The sequence below is a fragment of the Dipodomys ordii genome, unplaced genomic scaffold, assembly GCF_000151885.1.
Source record: "Dipodomys ordii isolate 6190 unplaced genomic scaffold, Dord_2.0 Scaffold4, whole genome shotgun sequence".
NCBI classification, from domain to species: domain Eukaryota; kingdom Metazoa; phylum Chordata; class Mammalia; order Rodentia; family Heteromyidae; genus Dipodomys; species Dipodomys ordii.
In genome coordinates this window covers 24507158-24526203 of record NW_012267220.1, presented here as the reverse complement: position 1 = coordinate 24526203, position 19046 = coordinate 24507158, and the positions used below count along the sequence as shown (strand labels likewise).

The 19046-nt window shown below is 37.6% G+C and overlaps 1 protein-coding gene across 1 annotated transcript in view; it reads right to left on the bottom strand.

Moving 5' to 3' along the window:
- Tnks (tankyrase, TRF1-interacting ankyrin-related ADP-ribose polymerase) overlaps positions 1-10097 on the bottom strand; it is a 141650-nt gene extending 131553 nt beyond the window's left edge. The window contains exon 1 of the mRNA XM_013024125.1: positions 9402-10097. Coding sequence (XP_012879579.1) covers positions 9402-10077 — 676 coding nt within the window. The 5' untranslated portion in view covers positions 10078-10097. The remainder of the gene's footprint in view (positions 1-9401) is intronic.
- Between the last annotated feature and the right edge of the window lie 8949 nt (positions 10098-19046).

Genomic DNA, 19046 nt, shown 5'->3' with positions numbered 1-19046 from the left:
TCTGTATATATGACAAATTTCATTTTAAAAAATTTATGGCTGGTTATGAATATGAAAAAGTACAACCTTTTAGAGAAGAAAGTTTATAGTAAGACATAAACCTACAGGCAAAAAACTCTAGGATTACATGTAATTACATATAATAGCTTTCAGCTATTATACTTACTTCATTTTAGATTCAGAATCGAGGTCTTATATCATTCCAATATCAAAATATTAAGCCTGGTTTTTTTGTCATAGATAAAAACTTCCGCCGGGCGCTGGTGGCTTACGCCTGTAATCCTAGCTACTCAGGAGGCTGAGATCTGAGGATCGAGGTTCAAAGCCAGCCCGGGCAGGAGAGACTGTGAGACTCCTATGTCCAATAAACCACAGAAAACCGGAAGTGGCGCTGTAGCTCAAGTGGTAGAGCGCTCGCCTTGAGCTGAAGAACTGAGGGACAGCGCCCAGGCCCAGAGTTCAAGCCCCACAACCGACAAAAAAAAAGAGGCTCCTCAAAGATTTCACACTTTATATTTTCAAAGTAAATAAATATTGTAATCTAATATTATAATATTTACAATGTGCAGTGGTCTACTTATACTGGCAAGTTTTACACTGAATGCTTAGAAAAGGGTTAGAGAGAACATGCCTTAAATTACTACTGGCTGACTTAAATGAGTAAGATTACAAAATATTTGTTCTTTTGTATTTCCAAACTTGTACAATTACTTGTACCATGAGAAAACCAATTTGGGAAAGCACAAAAACTGCCAAATGACAAAATAACTCAACAGATTTTATTCCTCAGTGCTGCCTACTTCCAAAGTCAGCAGCTCAGACCAAAAAATAATTTTAAACAACCACATCTGGATTTCAATGTCCTCTATCACTGAATAGCTCTGTGACCTTGTTCTTTAATGATAAAGGAGATCGATATATAAAAATTATAATACATTTTAGAAAAATCAGAAACCAAAAGTGTTAACTTAAAAGCTCCCTGATTCAAATATGTATGGAACACCTATAGGCTTTCATAAGATTGCAACAGACTACAGTTATATTATTCTATTGCTAATTTTTTGCGGAGTATATTTTGAGGAGTAGAAAAGATAATGAAGTTTTTAATTGTTTTCTCTAAATATTAGTTCAAAAGAAATCTTTTATTCTCAGTGGAAATATTTTTCTGCAAAGAAGAAACATAAGACATTAATTTTAAAATAGCTAAAATGTCATTAACTTCAATACTGTTATTTTTTTCTAAAAAGAAAAACAAAACAGAAAAAAACCAAAAAGCCTACAAAAACTGCCAGGTGCTAGTGGCTCACACCTGTAATACAAGCTACTGTAATACAAGCTACTCAGAAGATTGAGCTCTGAGGATCACAGTTCAAAGCCAACCTAGGCTTTGAACTCTTTATCTCCAATTAACCATTAGAAAACCAGAAGTGAAGCTGTGGCTTAAAGTAGTAGAGCGATAACCTTGAGTGAAAGAGCTCAAAGACAGTGCCCTGAGTTCTAGCCCCTGACCGACAAAAAAAAAAAATCCAATCGCAACAGAAGAGCCTAATGCACTGGGGAAGGATGAACACACATAACTCATTAACAAGGTGGAGAGGAACTCATTAACAAAATGGCTCCCCTGAATGTATCAGAATATATGCATCTGATTTTTTTCAGAAATTCCTGGGTACACATTCACACCCTAAATAGCTTTAAAAAATAATTATAATTAACTGTACATTGGGAAGTTTCCTTTATAAGTGATGATATGAAGACTCAAGATTTCTTAGACAATTGATCAATTTAAAGCTCCTTTAATTTTTTTTAACCGGTTTGAACTTGTAGAAAGGGAAATCCATCTGCTAACTACCAAATATTTCTTCATTTTTAAAATACGTCTATCATAAAACAGAAAAAAAAATTACCAGTCCAGAAAAAAAGGAACAGCTGCCACCAACTACAGTTCTTTATTTCTCCCTTTCCTCGGGCTAATTAAGTAGGGAAAAGGCTAATTTGTTTGAAGGGAATAAGGAGCTGTCAAAAACAAAACAAAAACAGAAAACCTCTGAGCTGGGCACTGATGGCTCATGCTTGTACTCACTCCTAGCTACTCAGGAGGCTGTGATCTGAGAATTCGAGGCTGGAAGCCAGCCTGGGGCAGAAAGGTCCAAGAGACTCTTATCTCCAATAAACTACTCTGGAAGTGGCTGTGGTTCAAGTGGTAGAACGCTAACCTAGAGCACAAAGTGTCTCAATGACAGCTTCCAGGTCCTGGGTTCAAGTCCCAGGACTGGGGGGAAAAAAAACCTCAAGGAAAAAAAAAAAGGTTAACGTCATGCTACTTGAATTCTATGAACAGATACCTGAACAAGCAGGCAAAACAAGTTTCCACCAAAGAACCTGGCAATTCACTATGGGGAAAAGCAATCTTGAAATCTGATGAAGCCTTCACAGAAAAACACACAAAAACAAAACGTTCTTCTATCACTTGAAAGCAAAGTGAGTTTTAAAAAGTAGTTATCTTGAGCACCTAAGGCTCAGTAAATTGAAAAGACTGAATTAATACAATATGTCTTTTTACCACAGCAAATTAATTAGACAAAAATAGTAACATCTGGAAACTCCAAAATTTTAAAAATTAAAAAACATATTGATGAAATTCTTTAAAGGCTAAGAAAACACTTCAAACCAAATGGTAATAGAAACATAACACCTTAAAAAATCAGTTAAGCTGGGCGCCAGTGGCTCACGCTTGTAATCCTAGCTACTCAAGAGGCTGAGATCTAAGAATCGAAGTTCAAAGCCAGCCCAGACAGGAAAGTCCTGGAGACTCTTATCTCCAATTAACCACCAAAAAAACAGAAGTGGTGCTGTGGCTCAAGTGGAGCACTAGCCTTGAACTTAAGAACTCAGGGACAATGCCCAGACCCAGAGTTCAAATCAGTTAAAGCAATGACTTAGAGAAAAACTTAACACTTTAAACTCTTAAGTCTAAAAACTAATGATCTCTAGTTTTCCTAAAGAAGCTAAAGAGGCTGGATTAAGGATGCTGAGGTTAAGAACAGAATGTTTACCTGACAGTAGTCCCATACAGTTATAATGCTAAAAAAAAAAAAAAAAAAACCTCTAACAATGACACCAGTACAATCACAGCATAACACATTACTCCCGTGTTTGTGGGGATGGTGCTATTACTAATCATATAAAACTGGAGCACTTACAACTGTGGACAGGGCACAGGACTTGATGAGGATCATAAGTTACTACATTCCTGATTTATGTATTTACTACACTGTGCTTTTGATAATTTTTTAGAATATACTGCCTATTTTACAAAAGTTAACTAGAACAGAGCCTTAGGCTGGGCCTTTGGAACATATTCCAAAAGGAACTGTTATCACAGGAGAAGAAAGATCAGATAGTGACCCTGAAGACCTTTGAACAGCACCATGGAAGACTGCGTAAGCACACTCTGCTGTTCACACACAAATGAAGTACTTCTCAGAATGTAATTGTAGATAAATAGATGACCGGGTTTGGCTTTGGGATTCCCTCCCCTTGTGTTTGGGCTGGACCTACTGACTTCCTTCTAATGAACAAACAAAAATAACATGATAACACTTCTGAGATTGGATTTTTAAAAGAGTTCCATTTTGTTCACTTTGTCTTGCTTTCTCACTTGAAGAAAGGTATCTTTGAAGTCAATTTCCATGATGTGAACTGCCCAGTGAAAACAGAGGCAGACCTCAGTACCACCACTTTCAAAGAACTGCATTTTGCTAACAGTCTATAGCATATTCATCTGATGAAATCTAGCTAGAAACTTCTAATACAAGCTATGTATATAAAATTTTACAGAAAAAAATACTAAGTACTCCATTTATAGGATCTTTTAAAATAGGCAGATTTTGCTATCTAACCTAGTTGAGGCTGGAGCAGAGACAAGGATCAGGTAGAGCATAAGAGAAGGTTGAGGTTATGATTTTCTGTGCTGGTTTGACTAATGTGAGTGTTTTGCATTTGTCAAAACTCAATGAATATACTTGCATGATTTGATCAAATCTTTAAACAAATAGTAAACTCTATATAATGATAGGCATGGTCAGAGCAGCTACACACGTGTTTCTAATTTACATGTACATGCACTTAAAGAAAGACTGATAGATTAATATACTGGTAGATAATATACAGTAACAACTCTATAATATAATTTCTCTACTGTTTAATACTTGGCTTGTTACCAACTTTTTGCTATTGGAGAAACATTTATATAATATCTCAAAAGTAGAAAATGTATTCTGTAAATCATTCACTTCCCATGAATATCATTAAAGCAAAAAAAGAGACACTTCACACATAGTTCTAACCAGACATTCTATGTAAGTTTAAAAAGAAATTCCTTAAAGAAAGTGTAAGATTTAAGAAAACACTAGGTACTCATAATTTGAAAGGCAGAAATGGGAGGATCATGGAGGCCAGGCAGGGCAAAACATCTGTGTTTTTACAAACAAGGCAAGTACTGTAGTGAGGCTGACACTGACAATCCTAGCTACACAAGAGGTGAAGGTAGAGGAATCACTGAGATAACCTAGGTCAAAAACTCAAGACCCTGTAGGAAAAATAAACAGAGCACTTGCTCAGCAAACAAAAGGCCTGAGTACAAACACCAGAATCATCTCCCCAAAAAGGTTTTAAAAACCATTTACAATCAACATTTTTAAATCTAGGAAGAAAGTAATTCCTTTTTCTATTATGCAATTAGACCCTTCAACCCGAGGCAGAACACGGGCTTCAAAGGATTACCAAGGAGTCAAGCAAAGTGGTTTAGGTATAAAGCAGGAAGCCTGAGGCAAAAAGACCGGAAGTTCAAGGACAGGCTGGATGTCTGTCTCAAAAAAGGAGAAGGAAAAGATGGAAAAGAAAGAAGGAAGGAAGGAAGGGAGGGAGGGAGGGAACCTTACCAAAATATAAAACGCTCAAAACAATTCTCACCTAGATACAACCCCTGCTTTCACTATATATGATGTTGGTATATGTGGAGGGGAAGGGAAAAAACAAATTGTTAAAACAGAGATACAGGAGGACCCATTGCAACAATAAGATGTACAAGTCGTTATGTAGAAAAACGAACTTTACAACTTTGGTGGGGGGAGTGGGGGGGGGAGGATGGGAAGGGATGAGAAGGAGAAACAAAGGAGGAGGCTACAAAGCTTGATAAGAAATGTGCTCATTATCTTACCCATGTAATTGTAACCCCTCTGTACAGTATTTTCACAACAAAAATATATTAAAAAAAAAAAACAATTCCCACCTAGAACTGAAGCATAGCCTCATTTTCTTATCCAATGATAGGCAACAGTTTAAAAGATACCCTGATTTTTACTAGACAAAAAAAACAAATATAAAAAAATCATTTGTGCTGCTAAAAACTCGGGAATGAGTTGAGCCATCATTGTAGGGTAAAATATGTGTTGTAGTAGATACTACCCAAATCAAAAGAAAACAAAACTGGAATACAAATTTCAGTAGTTCTGATACTAAAATAACTTGTATTTCACACTATAACACAAGTAATATTAACCATCAGGAATACTATTTCAACATTTCTTCAATTTAAACTACTATGAAATCTCAGAATCTTTGTTAAAGCCTTGTTTTAAAAAAATCTCATTTGACCTTATCCTATAAAAAAGACTTTATCAGAATTACATTGGCCCTTTAGCATAAGTATCACAACTATAACCTAGGATGCTATCACTCCAAATTGGCTATTTTAAAAAGTTCTTTGAGTACTATACAGTGAACAATACAACCAAGGGTCATATCTGTATAAGAAGGTCGCATATAAAAACTCTAGTCAACAATAAAAAAAAAAAAAGCCCATCAGCAAGGAGCCAGTGATTCACACCTGTAAAATCCTAGCTACTGAGGAGGCTGAGATCTGAGGATCCAGATTCAAAGCCAGACTGGGCAACAAATTCCAGAGACTGTAATCTCCAATTAACCAGCAAAAAACTGAAAGGAGAAATAGGATTCGTGTGCCAGGAGCACCAGCCTTGAGCAGAAAAAGCCAAGCAAAAGTGTGAAGCCTGAGTTCAAGCCCTACATGCTTGTGGTACACACACACAAACTGCATTAGAAACAGTAGTTCAGAATGTATTAATATTTTGTGAATTTATGTCAACTTCAGAAAATGAAGATTATGTTCTAACTGAGGTTGGGATGATTCCAATTAATACTGTTGTTCTACAATTCTGCTAGAAAGAATACGGTACCTATTATTGTAATAAAAATAAAGCCAAGAGGGGGGAGGAAAAGTGGGAGAAGATGAAAGAGGAGGTAGGTAACATTGTTCAAAAAGAAATGTACTCATGTACATAATGTACATGTACTTATGTCCTTATATAACTGCAATCCCTCTGTACATCACCTTTACAATAAAATTTAACTTTATAAAACAAAGTCAAAATTATTTTAAATATAGCTTAATGTTATTCCTACAGTCATTAAAAATGTTTCATTTCATGTTATAGAACTGTAAAGTCATTTGTAAATAGAAGTAAAGGAATTAGTTATTATTAGTCCTTCTATCATTTGCTTGGCTAGCTTAGTCTCATATCCTTCAAATCCTGCTTTAAAAAACTTTATCAAGAAAGACTTTCTAACTAATCCAGACCCAAAATAACAGCCCTATGACACACTCCAAAGAAAACAATAAAATGTGTTTTCCTATCACTCAAAGTTACATGTTTTGTGGAGTTCTTACTGTTGTTCTTTAAGCCTCCTTTCTACACTATAAACTCCATTGAAGTTAAGAAGCGTCTGCCACTCAAAAGTTATACCAGTATTTAACACATGATTTATAAGCAGTAAGAAATGTGTGGAACTACACTGCAAATTTTAAACCTTTCATCCAAGAAATTTACCAATTTCCTGTCTTCAATCCAGTTATCCCATGACACTTCAATGACTAGTATAACCAACTAACAGTTAACTAAAAATTAAACTACTCATCCTGCACATGATGTAAACAAACTTTCACAAGACTTTATATTATGCACACAAACACAAAAGTGGGATAAACTGTTCTGTTTCTGTATCATGGAGAATTTTATAATTGTCTCTCTCTAATAACTGAACAATTTTTTTTCTAAAAAGGCAGGCCTCAAAACCATAACATAACTATAGTTTTACTGTTTGCATTCTAGCTTATCTGGGTACACATGAGCTCTAGATGAGAATTAAAAGTAATGTAGCAAATAGAAGATGTGGTTTAGAAGACAAGACCTATTTTATGTATGACTTATCCTAAACAAATATATTAATACAAAAGTATAACTTAGTTACACTTATTAATGATCATTTATAAAGAAATATGATAAAGAATGACAAGATATGTGAAGCAATATGGGAAACAGTAAGCAAAAGTTCGTAACTTTGGTTGATTTACAAAATTAGGGCTTGCATTTTTCATGTAACCTAAAAAAAAAAGAAGCTGGGTATGGTTACCCCCACTTGTGGTTTCAGCATTAGGGAGGCTGAGGTAGAAAGATCTAAAGTTTGAAGGCCAGCCTGGCCTGCATGAGACTCTCTCAAAAAAAAAAAAAAAGACACCCAAAACCCTTGAATGAATGAATATCAGTATATCAGTTAAGGTTCTGACTCTATTCATTACATTCCTAACAATAGCGCCTGTATATCAAGAAGGGACCCAGTGACCTAATAATGACTTCCTGTTTTATACATTAATGGATTTCAAACAGTATTTGCTGAAAAGATGAAGTATATTATCACAATATAACACATGTGTAAGGAAAAATACAATTCCTGAAACTTTTGATTTGGTTATATGTATATGATACTGTAGAATGTATCTCTAGCATGATCTACAGTAAGAAATATGTGAAAGCAATTCTTGTACATAAGCTTGTCAATTACTTATCCCCCCCACAAAAAAAAATTCCTCACAAAAATGCAAAGTGACCTTAACCTAGGAATAAATTACCAAAGTTTAAGCTTGATTTCACAAGTTCTAAACTCAAACTGCCTGAATCCACATTAAATCCACTACTTTTTGAGTGACTCCAGACTTATCTAAACAATATATGTCTCACATTTTCTTCTGTAAAATGAGGAAGGCAGTATCTTCTGATTTGGAATAAAAACTAAGTAGTACAGAAAGTTCTGTCACTTACATTGAGTGACAATGTAAGCAAGAAATCTGACAGAAGGCATCTGGATCCACAGTATGTATTTGGGGGGGGGTACTTTTCATTTTGTATCTTTCGGTCCTATTTTAACTTTATAATATATAACATAAGTACACACATGTAATGTTTCTAGTATTGATATTACCTTTAATTTTAATAGGACAAAATTGAGCAATGAGATTACAGTGCTTTTAGTCTGTATTTCTCTATTTTGTTAATTTTCAAATGGTTGTACCAGGGGTTAAAGTTCACATATTCATTTAGGTCCCCCAGTGAATCTTGATCAGTGTCACTCCTTTCATCATTCTGTTCCCTACCTATCCCTTCCCTCCCCAAGTCATTCTGTAATATAAACATATATAAGTTGTTTCTGAAAGTCAGTCATCTACTTGCTTTAAATATATATATATATATATATATATATATATATATATATATATATATATATATATATATATATATAAAGACAAAGACAAATGTGGCATACAGAGCTTAGACATTCACACGTTGTTTCTGGATAATACATGTGCCAGAAACTTGGAACTTACTCTATCATCTCACGCCCAGGAGAAAACTAAGGAACTGAGTTGTGAATAAACTACAACAGCAATGTCCACAACTTCGAAGCCTGTTTTCTTTCCCTTAGGGAAATGCATCCAAAAATCCTTTTCCCAGTTGTTTCATAAAGGCTCACTTTGGTCTCCCCAGCTAGAATGTCAAACTTGTTTCTTCCACTCCACATACGACTTCTAGTGTGTTATTAAAGCTACGGGTAAGGACTTAAAACACTTGTTGCGTTGCATTAAACTTATTTTGGGCAATCGCCAAGGGACGTTAACTTTGTGGAAATTAGCACACACACGACCCAACGGGCGCTACCCAAATCTAAGGGGTTGGCTCCACACGCACAAGTGAGAAAGTTGATCCCTATCCAGGGACTACCCGTGCCACAGGGAGTTTTTAAGTAAGTTATCATTTTGCAAACACTAAAGAATGGATTCGCACGCACATCCCTTTCCCCCCCCCCCCCTTTCCACGCCTCCACCACCTCGAGCGAACTGAAGAAAGTAACCTCGGGTCTACCGACGAGGTGTTAAAGAGCCATAGCCACGCCCCCATTTTGTCCCATCATAATAACTACTTTTCTTCATCCCACCACTCGGTTCCCCCCCAACATCCCAGACTCTTAATAAACCGTTCGTCTCTGACCTGCCGCGAAGTGCAAGGGAGAAGACTTCCGGCCAGCCATGTCCTTAGCGTTCACGTTCGCGGCGTCCACCAGCCTCTTCACCCGGGACACGTCCCCATTGCGACAGGCCTCCAGCAGTTCCCGAAGCGCCCCGCTCACCGCCGGGACCCCCGTCCCGGGCCCCGCGGCCCCAGGCCCCAAAGTTGTTGTGGTGCTCACTCCAGCCGCCTCGGGGCTTTCGGCCAAACTCGATCCAGGGGACGACGGAGAGGAAGACGAGGAAGAAGTCGGAGAAGAGGAAGAGGATGGTGAATTGTTGCTGCCACCGCCGGCTGGGTTAGGAGCGACCCCGACGGCTGATGAAACGGAAGCCACCGGGACCCCGGTGACGGCGGAGACCGTACACACCGTGCTGCTGGTGCTGCTGCAACAGCCGGTGCTGTCAACCGGGTCCGGGGATCGGGGCCTGTCGGGAGGTTCCCGACTGCCATCCCCCTCCGGCAGCGCTAGGCCGTGCCGCGGGGAAGCGAAGGGGACCAGGCCACCAGCCGTCGGCGAGGCCGGGGTGGTCCCCGGGGCCAGGCCGGGACTGAGAGGTGGGGGAGGTGGCGGCGGCGGCGCCGAAGCCCCTGGGGCGGGCTGGAGCTGTTGCTGATGATGGTGGTGATGATGCTGAGAGCGACGCGACGCCGCCATCTTCGGACTCCCCCAGCACTGTCACTGCGGCAACGGCCCCACCACCCGCCCTCACTTCCGACTCCTGGGCCAATCAGCATCCGACACACGGGAAATGATACTGGCGGAGTGGGCGGGGTTAAAGTGAAGGAGGGAAGTATTGGGAGCTCCGAGAGCAGCGAGCGGAGGGGCGTGGCTTTGTGATTGAGGGGCGGGATCTGTGACAGCCTGGCGGGCCCGCGGGAGAGGTTTGAATGCTGGAACCGGCCTCCGCCTCAAGTGGAAACTTCCTGGATTTCTTACTTGCCATCTACTTGCCTTTCCCTGCTGCCTTTCTGTTCCTGAGTCTCCTGTCTTCCCTCCCTTGATCCACAGCCAGCTGTGGAAGTATAACACAGGTCAAGCATCTGTCAAGTCCTGGTCTGAAAACTGGAAACAGTACCCACCTCTAATCATTGTGATTTAGCTAGATTAAAGTGACTAACAAACCGACCTGTCAGACTTGATCGTTACAATAAAACCATCTTCCCCCGCCCCAGGTGTTTCTCCAGTCTCTTGTTCCTGTAAGTTTTCTCACTCTGTATATATTTTATTTAACCCCCTTTTAAAAATATTGTCAGAATTGAAATTCAGATTCAACCGTTTTCTAGCTAGGTAAAATTCCAAGAAGCTAATTTAGCCAGCTACTGCTGTGTCTCACTTTCCCCTCTGTAATATCGAAATAACAATAGTTTAATAAATGTTAATTATTATTTGAGCTACAGCTCCATTTCCAGCCTTTTTTTTTAAATCTATTGGATAAGAGTATCGCCAACTTTGGTGCCTGGGTTTTTCCCCTAATTTGTTATCTCTATTTTATTTCTCATCCTAAATTTAGCTCGACTAATTATGAACATGGTCTCTTTCAAAAAAATTTAACTTTGTCTCTCTTCCTCCTCCATTCTTCTCACTCCACCTTCCTCTTCACTTCCAAACTGAGATTAAAAACCTCACTGTGGTCTACCATTCCCCTTCAGATGACAGACTAAGCTGCTGATTTTTCTTTCTCCTCTCTATAGTTGAAATTTTTGTTTGATTGTTTAATGTTTTGTAGCTGCCATCAAAGGAGATATATTCATGAATAATATAAACTCTGCGGTATCTATACCTACTGTAGGCATCCTAGAAGGGTATATAAACAACATTATTCCAAAAGAGTGGACAGAGATGGAAATTCTATGTCCTAAGAATAAACATTTAGATGGATAAAGCAGACTGTTACATTAAAGGATAATTGTGGCTTTAAGTGTTCATTAAATATACTCATAAAATCAGGAACATAATTGATGAATAGACATTAAATTTTCATCAAATATAATGATGGATTATAACTAACTTCATCTTTCCTGTTACTCATTTGTACTATTGGCCAAAAAAAAATTGGCTGGATAAGAAAAGTATACCATCAAACTAAAACCAAACCAGAGTACAAATTCCTGGTTTTGACTCTTGTTTTCCTTGCACAAATGGTATTTTATTACCTAAGTCTTTATTCTGAATATAAGTTTTTTATTTCCATACTTCACTATTGTTCTATGACAACAAAATGACACCTGTGTATCCAAGCATTCATATCAACAGTAAGATGTAATTTATCATTCTACCACTGCTATAGTATTAAACTTCTTGTAAAAGACATTGGCATGTAAGAATCACCAAATGAATTTCTACACTTTACCCTTAGATAATCTTAATTTCCATCAGTAATACTTTATTAACCTAATTGTTAATACATTTATAAATTATTGGAATGATGGGATGTGTATAGAAGAAATCATTCAACTGAGTTACACTCTAATAATTTCTATAGTAATCTCATGCTTGCCAATAAGGAATTGTCACCATGTTTAAGGGTTAATTATTGCTGTAAGTTACAAAATAATAATGTTCTTTTCAAAATAATAGCTCACTTATATGTGAAAACTGTCCTTTCCACTTATACGGAAGAAAAAGATATTCAGGAACCTCTTTTTGGTCTTGTTATGTCAACTGTACAAAAATGTATTATTAAAACTAAAATTTTAAGTCTATTAAAAACAAAAATGTCCTACTTTATTTTTGCATTCCTAGGATTTGAACTCAAAGTCTCATATTTGCTGTTAGGTATCCTACCATTAAACCATACCTCCTGCTCTTTTTGTATACTGCTTGCTTTGAGATATGATCTCACTTTTTGCCCTAGCATGTGCCTGGACTGCCATACCACCACATCTAGCTTATTCCATTGAGTCTTACAAATTATTTTGCCTTGGCTAGCTTGGTCCTTGCTCACCTGGAACCTTCATCCTCCCAATCTCAGTTTAGTACATAGCTGAGATGTCAAGCTAATGCCACTCTGTCCAGCTATAAGTTGAGTAAGATGCTTAAGAGCTTTTTGCTTGGGCTAAACTCAAATTATGGTCCACCCAATTTCAGCTTCATTAATAGCTAGGTTTTCAGGCGTGAGCCACTAGTAGTTCTGAGGATTGAATTAAGAGCCTCATACTGGTCAGGCAAATGCTTACCACTTCAGCCACAGCTGCAGCCCCTTTCTACATTGGGGTGTTGTATGTGTGTGTGCTAGTCCTGGGGCTTGAACTCAAGACCTGGGTGCTATCCCTGTGCTGTTTTGTTTAAGGCTAATGCTCTACCATTTGAACCAGAGCTCTACTTCTGGAGTGTGTGTGTGTGTGTATGTGTGTGTGTGTGTGTGGTTGTATGATATTATTTGGAAATAAGAGTTTCATTGACTTTCTTACCTGACCGAACTGGCTTCAAATTATGATCCTCAGATATTAGCCTCCCAAGTAGCTAGGATCACATGCTTGAGCCACTGGTGCCTGGCTCATTGGTTATTTTTTAGATAGAGTCATACTTTATGCCCAGGACATCCTGGACTGCAATCCTTCTACTTGTGCTTTCCCATGTCACTGGGGATGACAGGTATGTGCCATTGCACCCAGCCATTGTGCTTCCTCTGTAGCTTAGATGACAGAAATGCACAATCTCATCCAACCATTGGTTGAGAAGGAGTCTCATGAAATTCTATGCCTGGACTGATCTTCCTGGATCTTTTCTTCAAAGTAGCTTATTGCCAAGCTATGCATTTTATTATTAATTATGCAAATACTTTAAAACTCTTGCACTAGTGATCTGAATAAAGAGTTGGTAATATATATATATATGAACTGTTGCACTAACGTATAGTATAGATTAGCTTTTTATACTACTAATACAAAAAACTAGAAATCTCTCTTGATCATCTTTTTATAGATCACACTAGAGGGACAAATACCAAAAGAGCTTATAGGAGCACTTGGTTTTAAGCATTCAAATGGCAGGGTAATTGTGTTGTAATCCTTCACATACAGAGTAAAAAAAGTAAAAAATATGTACTACTACAAAATACGAAGGGGTGAGTGATATCACTTATTACACAATATAACTAATAACTAGTGTCAAAAAACAAAAAAATCTCTCAACAAACATTTCAAAATATACAAAGTAACTAAAGCTCAAAGCCTACCCAAAAATATGCTAAAGATTTAAGAAAATGCACTAGTTTTAAAAAAAAGAAAACAAGAAAATAGGGAACAAGGACAACCAGTAAAACAAAATAATAGGGGAAGAAATGCAATCACTCTTCAGTATATACTATGTGGAAAATGAACTATGTAACTTGTGGAGAGGAATGGGAGGATGAAACTGGGAGCAAAGGAAGAGGTGATAGTGTCCAAAAAAAAGAAATGTTCCAGTTGCCGGTCTTATGAAATGGAAACCTCTCTGTATAATACCTTGAGAATCACGAAAAAGTTATATTTTAAGATATCCAAAAGACAACATACTCTTTGCCTGGCCTATTTTACTGTAAGCCTTTGATTTTAGCATTATCAAATAACATCAACAACAACAAGGGAATACTGGAACTACCATTTATCCTCTAGTCAGAACAGATATTTTTTATGGTGGTGTCTTTCCATTCACTTAATGCCTGGCAGTGTACATTAAGTTTTTAATATCATAGAAAAATGTGGTTCTGCCATGAAAGTGTCAATACAAATTGACACTGGATGCAGTGTAAATTATTGCTAATAATGTGAGGAATTATTTTTATCAAGGTATCAAAAGGTCCAAGTTGGGCTGGGAAGGTGGCTCAGTGGTAGAGTGCTTGCCTTGCATGTCTAGGCCCTGGGTTCGATTCCTCAGCACCACATAAGCAAAAAGAAAAAAGCTGGAAGTAGCACTGTGGCTCAAGTGGTAGAGCGCTAGCCTTGAGCTGAAGAGCTGAGGGACAGCGCCCAGGCCCAGAGTTCAGGCCCCATGACCAGACCCCCCCCCCAAAAAAAGGTCCAAGTCTTCTTTTAAAATAATTCTTTAAGGGCCTGGGTATGGCTCAAGTGGTGGAGCATCTGCCTAACAAGTGCAAGGTCATGAGTTCAAACCCCAGTACAGCAAAAAAATAAAAATCCTAAAGAAGCTGGGTACCAATGGCTTATACATGTAGTTCTAGTTGTGTGTGTGTGTGTGTGTGTGTGTGTGTGTGTGTGTGTTTGTGTTGGTCCTGAAGCTTAAACTCAGGGCCTGAATGCTCTCCCTTAGCTTTTTTGCTCAAGGCTAGAGCTTTACCTCTTGAGCCACAGTTCCACTTTCCAGCTTTTTTGTGTAGTAGTTTATTGGAGAGAAAAGTCTCATGGTCTTTCCTGCCTGGGCTGTCTTCAAACTGCAAGCCTCAGACCTCAGCCTCATGAGTAGCTAGGATTACAGGTGTGAGCCACCAGAACACAGCCAGTCTTAGGTACTTGAGAGGCTAAGAATGAGAAGAATATGGTTTGAGGCCAGCCTGGAGAGAAAGGTTTGTAAAGCCCTTTCTAAATTCATAACTCAGCACAGTGGCATGTTCTTGTCATCCCAGGAATGAAGGAAGCCCAAAATAGGTGGATTGAAATCTAGCTCCCACCCCAAGCAATAAGTGGGACCTTATTTTAAAAAATAACCAGTGAAAAAAAGGGCTGAAAGGGATGGGTCAATGGTAGAACACATGCCTGGTAAGCATGAGGCTTTATGTTCAATAATAATATTAATCCCTGAAGAAATATATTCAAATACTATTCTTTGGGTTTTCACAGGGCTCTCAGAAGTAGAAGCAATGCCAACTTCTCTCTCTGCTAATAACTCCATATGGACTGCTTGGAAAGGAATATACAACTAGCTATGAAGTTTCACTTGCTGTAACGATGATCAGTGCTAAAGGAGTAAGTTCTTTCTTTATCATGAGGACTTGGAAAATGTGAATGATGATTTCAGAGTACAATGCCAAGTCAGCACTAAGCCCCGGAATCTTAATGCAGAGCACAGAATCGCATTGAGGAATGGGAGGTGAATCAATATAATAGGTCAGATATCCATAACTTTCGATAGGCCCCTTGAGAATGGCCTTCTTCCTGAATGGGAAGCATTATGAATATCTTATTTGGTCCCCTGATGGCCTGTTCCTCATATATCACAGAAGCAACATTCAAGCTAACTCAGAATGCATCTACACTGTCTGTACAAAGAAAATAGAAAAATTCAGCTGAATAGAGTAAGACTGGATTGCCTGGAACTACTCGATGGGTAAATTGTATCCTGAAAATGTAGTCACTCAATTGAAATTTGCTTTTCGCATTCTCAGTGGAGAGTAGTAAAAGTACTTACCATTAAGTATTTATAAAGCTATTAGGGTCATGTGGACTAATGTGGAGCTCTAAACATGAAAGGCCAGATAGCACTACCTAACCTGTGGTTAAACATGGCTCCACAAGGGATGCATTTTGACATAGGAGAAAAAGCAAAATCTGGAGCCAGTCAAACTTAGGCTTAGGTCACATCTCTGACAATTAGTAGTTGGCTGATCATTGTTGTTCTTTGTGCTGGTACTGGGCTTGAACTCAGGGGCTCACACTCATGCATAGCTTTTTTTGCTGAAGACTAGTGCTCTAACTACAACTACAGTTTCATTCCTTTGTTGGCTGATCTTTGTAGATATGCTTCAATTCTGTTAGTCAAAAATTCTGATGTCACTGGAATATTTTTATGAATATTAAAAGAGTTAGCATTTCTCAAACACTAGCTCCATTCTCTTATCTGGTCTAGATATAAATATGAAATGACCACTATTGTTAATTTTCTCCTCACAACTTCCTTTTATAACCAAGATTAAGATGGAGGACAAATATCCAACTATTTCCAAGAATTGTTGAGGATCACAGTAGAGTAACATCGCATATTTTTAAAAAGTTTGCATGAGAACAAGATACAACTGCTTCAAAATTGTGAGCAAATAGTATTTTTTCTTAGGCCACACTGTTGACATAAAAGAAAAGGTACTAATTCAAAAGACCTTTGAACTGTGTTCTGATGTATGTATTTCCTCAAGGGCAGTTGTATGGACATATTTTGAAAGTTATATAATATCTAAACTTGCATGGGTTCCATATTTCAATTAGGCTTGATATACATCCTATTGATTTATATATTTCCTATTGATCTATGCCTCTGAATCTACCAGCACCACCCAGGAATAGTTTAGCCCAAACAGTGTTATATTCTTAGTCTTGGAGGAAAATAAGCTAATCTTATGTCAGAAAAGCCTCTGGTACCAAGACTTAAAGTGTTAACACTCTCCTCGCTATTTCTATCCAGAAACCCACAGAAATCTTTCCTTCAAACAGGTAGACAATTCCATTATCTGCAATCATGCTAACCACATTGTATCAAAAAAAGTTTTGTTTAAGGAAAAAGCAAAATAGTTTAGTATAGATAGGGAAATTGTAGTAATCTAAAGATCTCCTGTATCAACTGCTTAGCATCCTTCCCACGGAATTAAAGCTTTCAGTTTCTCTAGAAGATGCTTTAATTTGCAGAGGAGATATTGCATGAGGTATCAGAGAATTAGTAGATTTCATAAATCAGAAATACTGCAAATAAAATGTGCTTGAATTCAGTGGTCTTTCTGTGAAATTTCTCTTTGTCCTCTTCCATATCTTGAACTTAGATTCTTTTTTTTAAAAAAAGCAACAAGATTTTTTTTTCTTGTTGCTTTTTTAAAATTTAAATTTCATTGTACAGAGGAGTTATAGTTACATAAGTCAGGTAATGAATATATTTCTTTTTGTTTTATTTATTTATTTTTAAATTTATTGTAAAGGTGATGAACAGAGGGGTTACATAAAATAAGTACATAATTACATAAGATAATGAGTACATTTCTTTTTAAACACTGTTACTGCCCTCCCTCATTTTCTCCTGCATTTCTTTTTGAACAGTGTCATTGTCTCCCTCATTTTCTCCCAGTTTTCCCTCTCCCTCCTCCTTTCCCTCCAAGTAGTATAGTTCATTTCCAACATAGTGTCTAGTTGGTTTCACTGCTAGATTGTTTCACTCTTTGTCCCATTGCTCCTGTGCTTCCCCTCCCCAAATCAGATAAACTTATATACATGACAAGCGTACAGAAATAAAAAACAGTGACAAAAGGGAATAAACCAAAGGAACAAAGATAAAAAACTAAAAACAGTATGTTAAAAAACTCTTGTTTCCATTTTTTAGAGTTCATTTTGATAAGTATCATTTTATATGGTCATATGAACATAGCTATTGAGCCCTTGTGTTCTTCTGTTAAGATTGTCCTCCTTTGTCTTACTGCATACATGTTTAGTGTTGTTTAATTAACCATGTCCTTGAATTAGTATTTACCTTTTACTATACATTGTATTTGCTTGTAGATTTATTGACATATTCTAGTTATTACAAAAGGGGAAACCATGCAACCTATGTTCTTTTGGCCTGGTGGATGAATGGGTCAAGAAAAAATGTGGTACACACACACACACACACACACACACACACACACACACACACTAACAAATGGAATTCTATACTTCAGGAAGAATGACATTGATCCATTGGCAAGAAAATGGAAAGACTTGGAAAAATTATATTAAGCAAAGTTAGGTCTTTGTTTTGTTGTTGAGTTGCTTAGAATAAATCACCCACGAGACAGCATTTGCTGTTACACATTTTTTTTCTTTGCTTTTCTGTGTCTTAAAGTAAAGTCTAACAAGTTTGAAACCAGAAAGAGCCTCTATTGTTTGGGAAGGGGGGAATAATTCTTTCTTTTAAATGGTTTTTATTGTAAAAATAGTGTACAGAGGGGTTACAGTTACATGAATAAGGTAATGATTACATTTCCTATTGAGAGTTGTTACCTCCTCCTTTGTTTATCCCCTACAATCCCTTCCCTCCCCACCTCCACAGTTCCTCCCTCCCCCACCCCAAGTTGTAAAGTTCGTTTTTCAACATAGTGTCTTGTACATCTCATTGTTACAATGGATCAACCTGTATCCCTATTTAAGCATTTTGTTTTTTCCCTTCCCCTCCCCAAATTAGAGAAGTGTATATACAAGATGCAGGGCACCGACATCAAATACAGTGAAAACAGGGGTTATACCGTGGGGGAGGAACATACAAAGAAACAAAAAAATCACATAGTACATTATAAATACATTTAAAACAATAGCAAGAAAGAAAAAAATATTTGTGTTCCTATCTTGGGGTTCATTTCGTTTAACATCATCTTATATGGTCATATATACATAGCTTTTGACCTTTTCTGCTTGTCTTAGACATATACTAGTTATTGCAAATAACTAGACGTATGTTTCTTTGGGCCTAGCTTACTTCACTTAATATAATTTTTTCCAAGTCTTTCCATTTCCTAACAAATGGGGCAATGCCTTCTTTCTGATGGAGGCATAGAATTCATATATATATATATATATATATATCACATTTTCTTGATCCATTCATCTACTGAGGGTCATCTGGGTTGGTTCCATATCTTAGCTAGGGTAAATAATGCTGCAATAAACATAATTGTGCTGGTAGCTTTAGTATGGCCTTGTTTGTGATCGTTTGGGTAAATGCCCAAAAGTGGG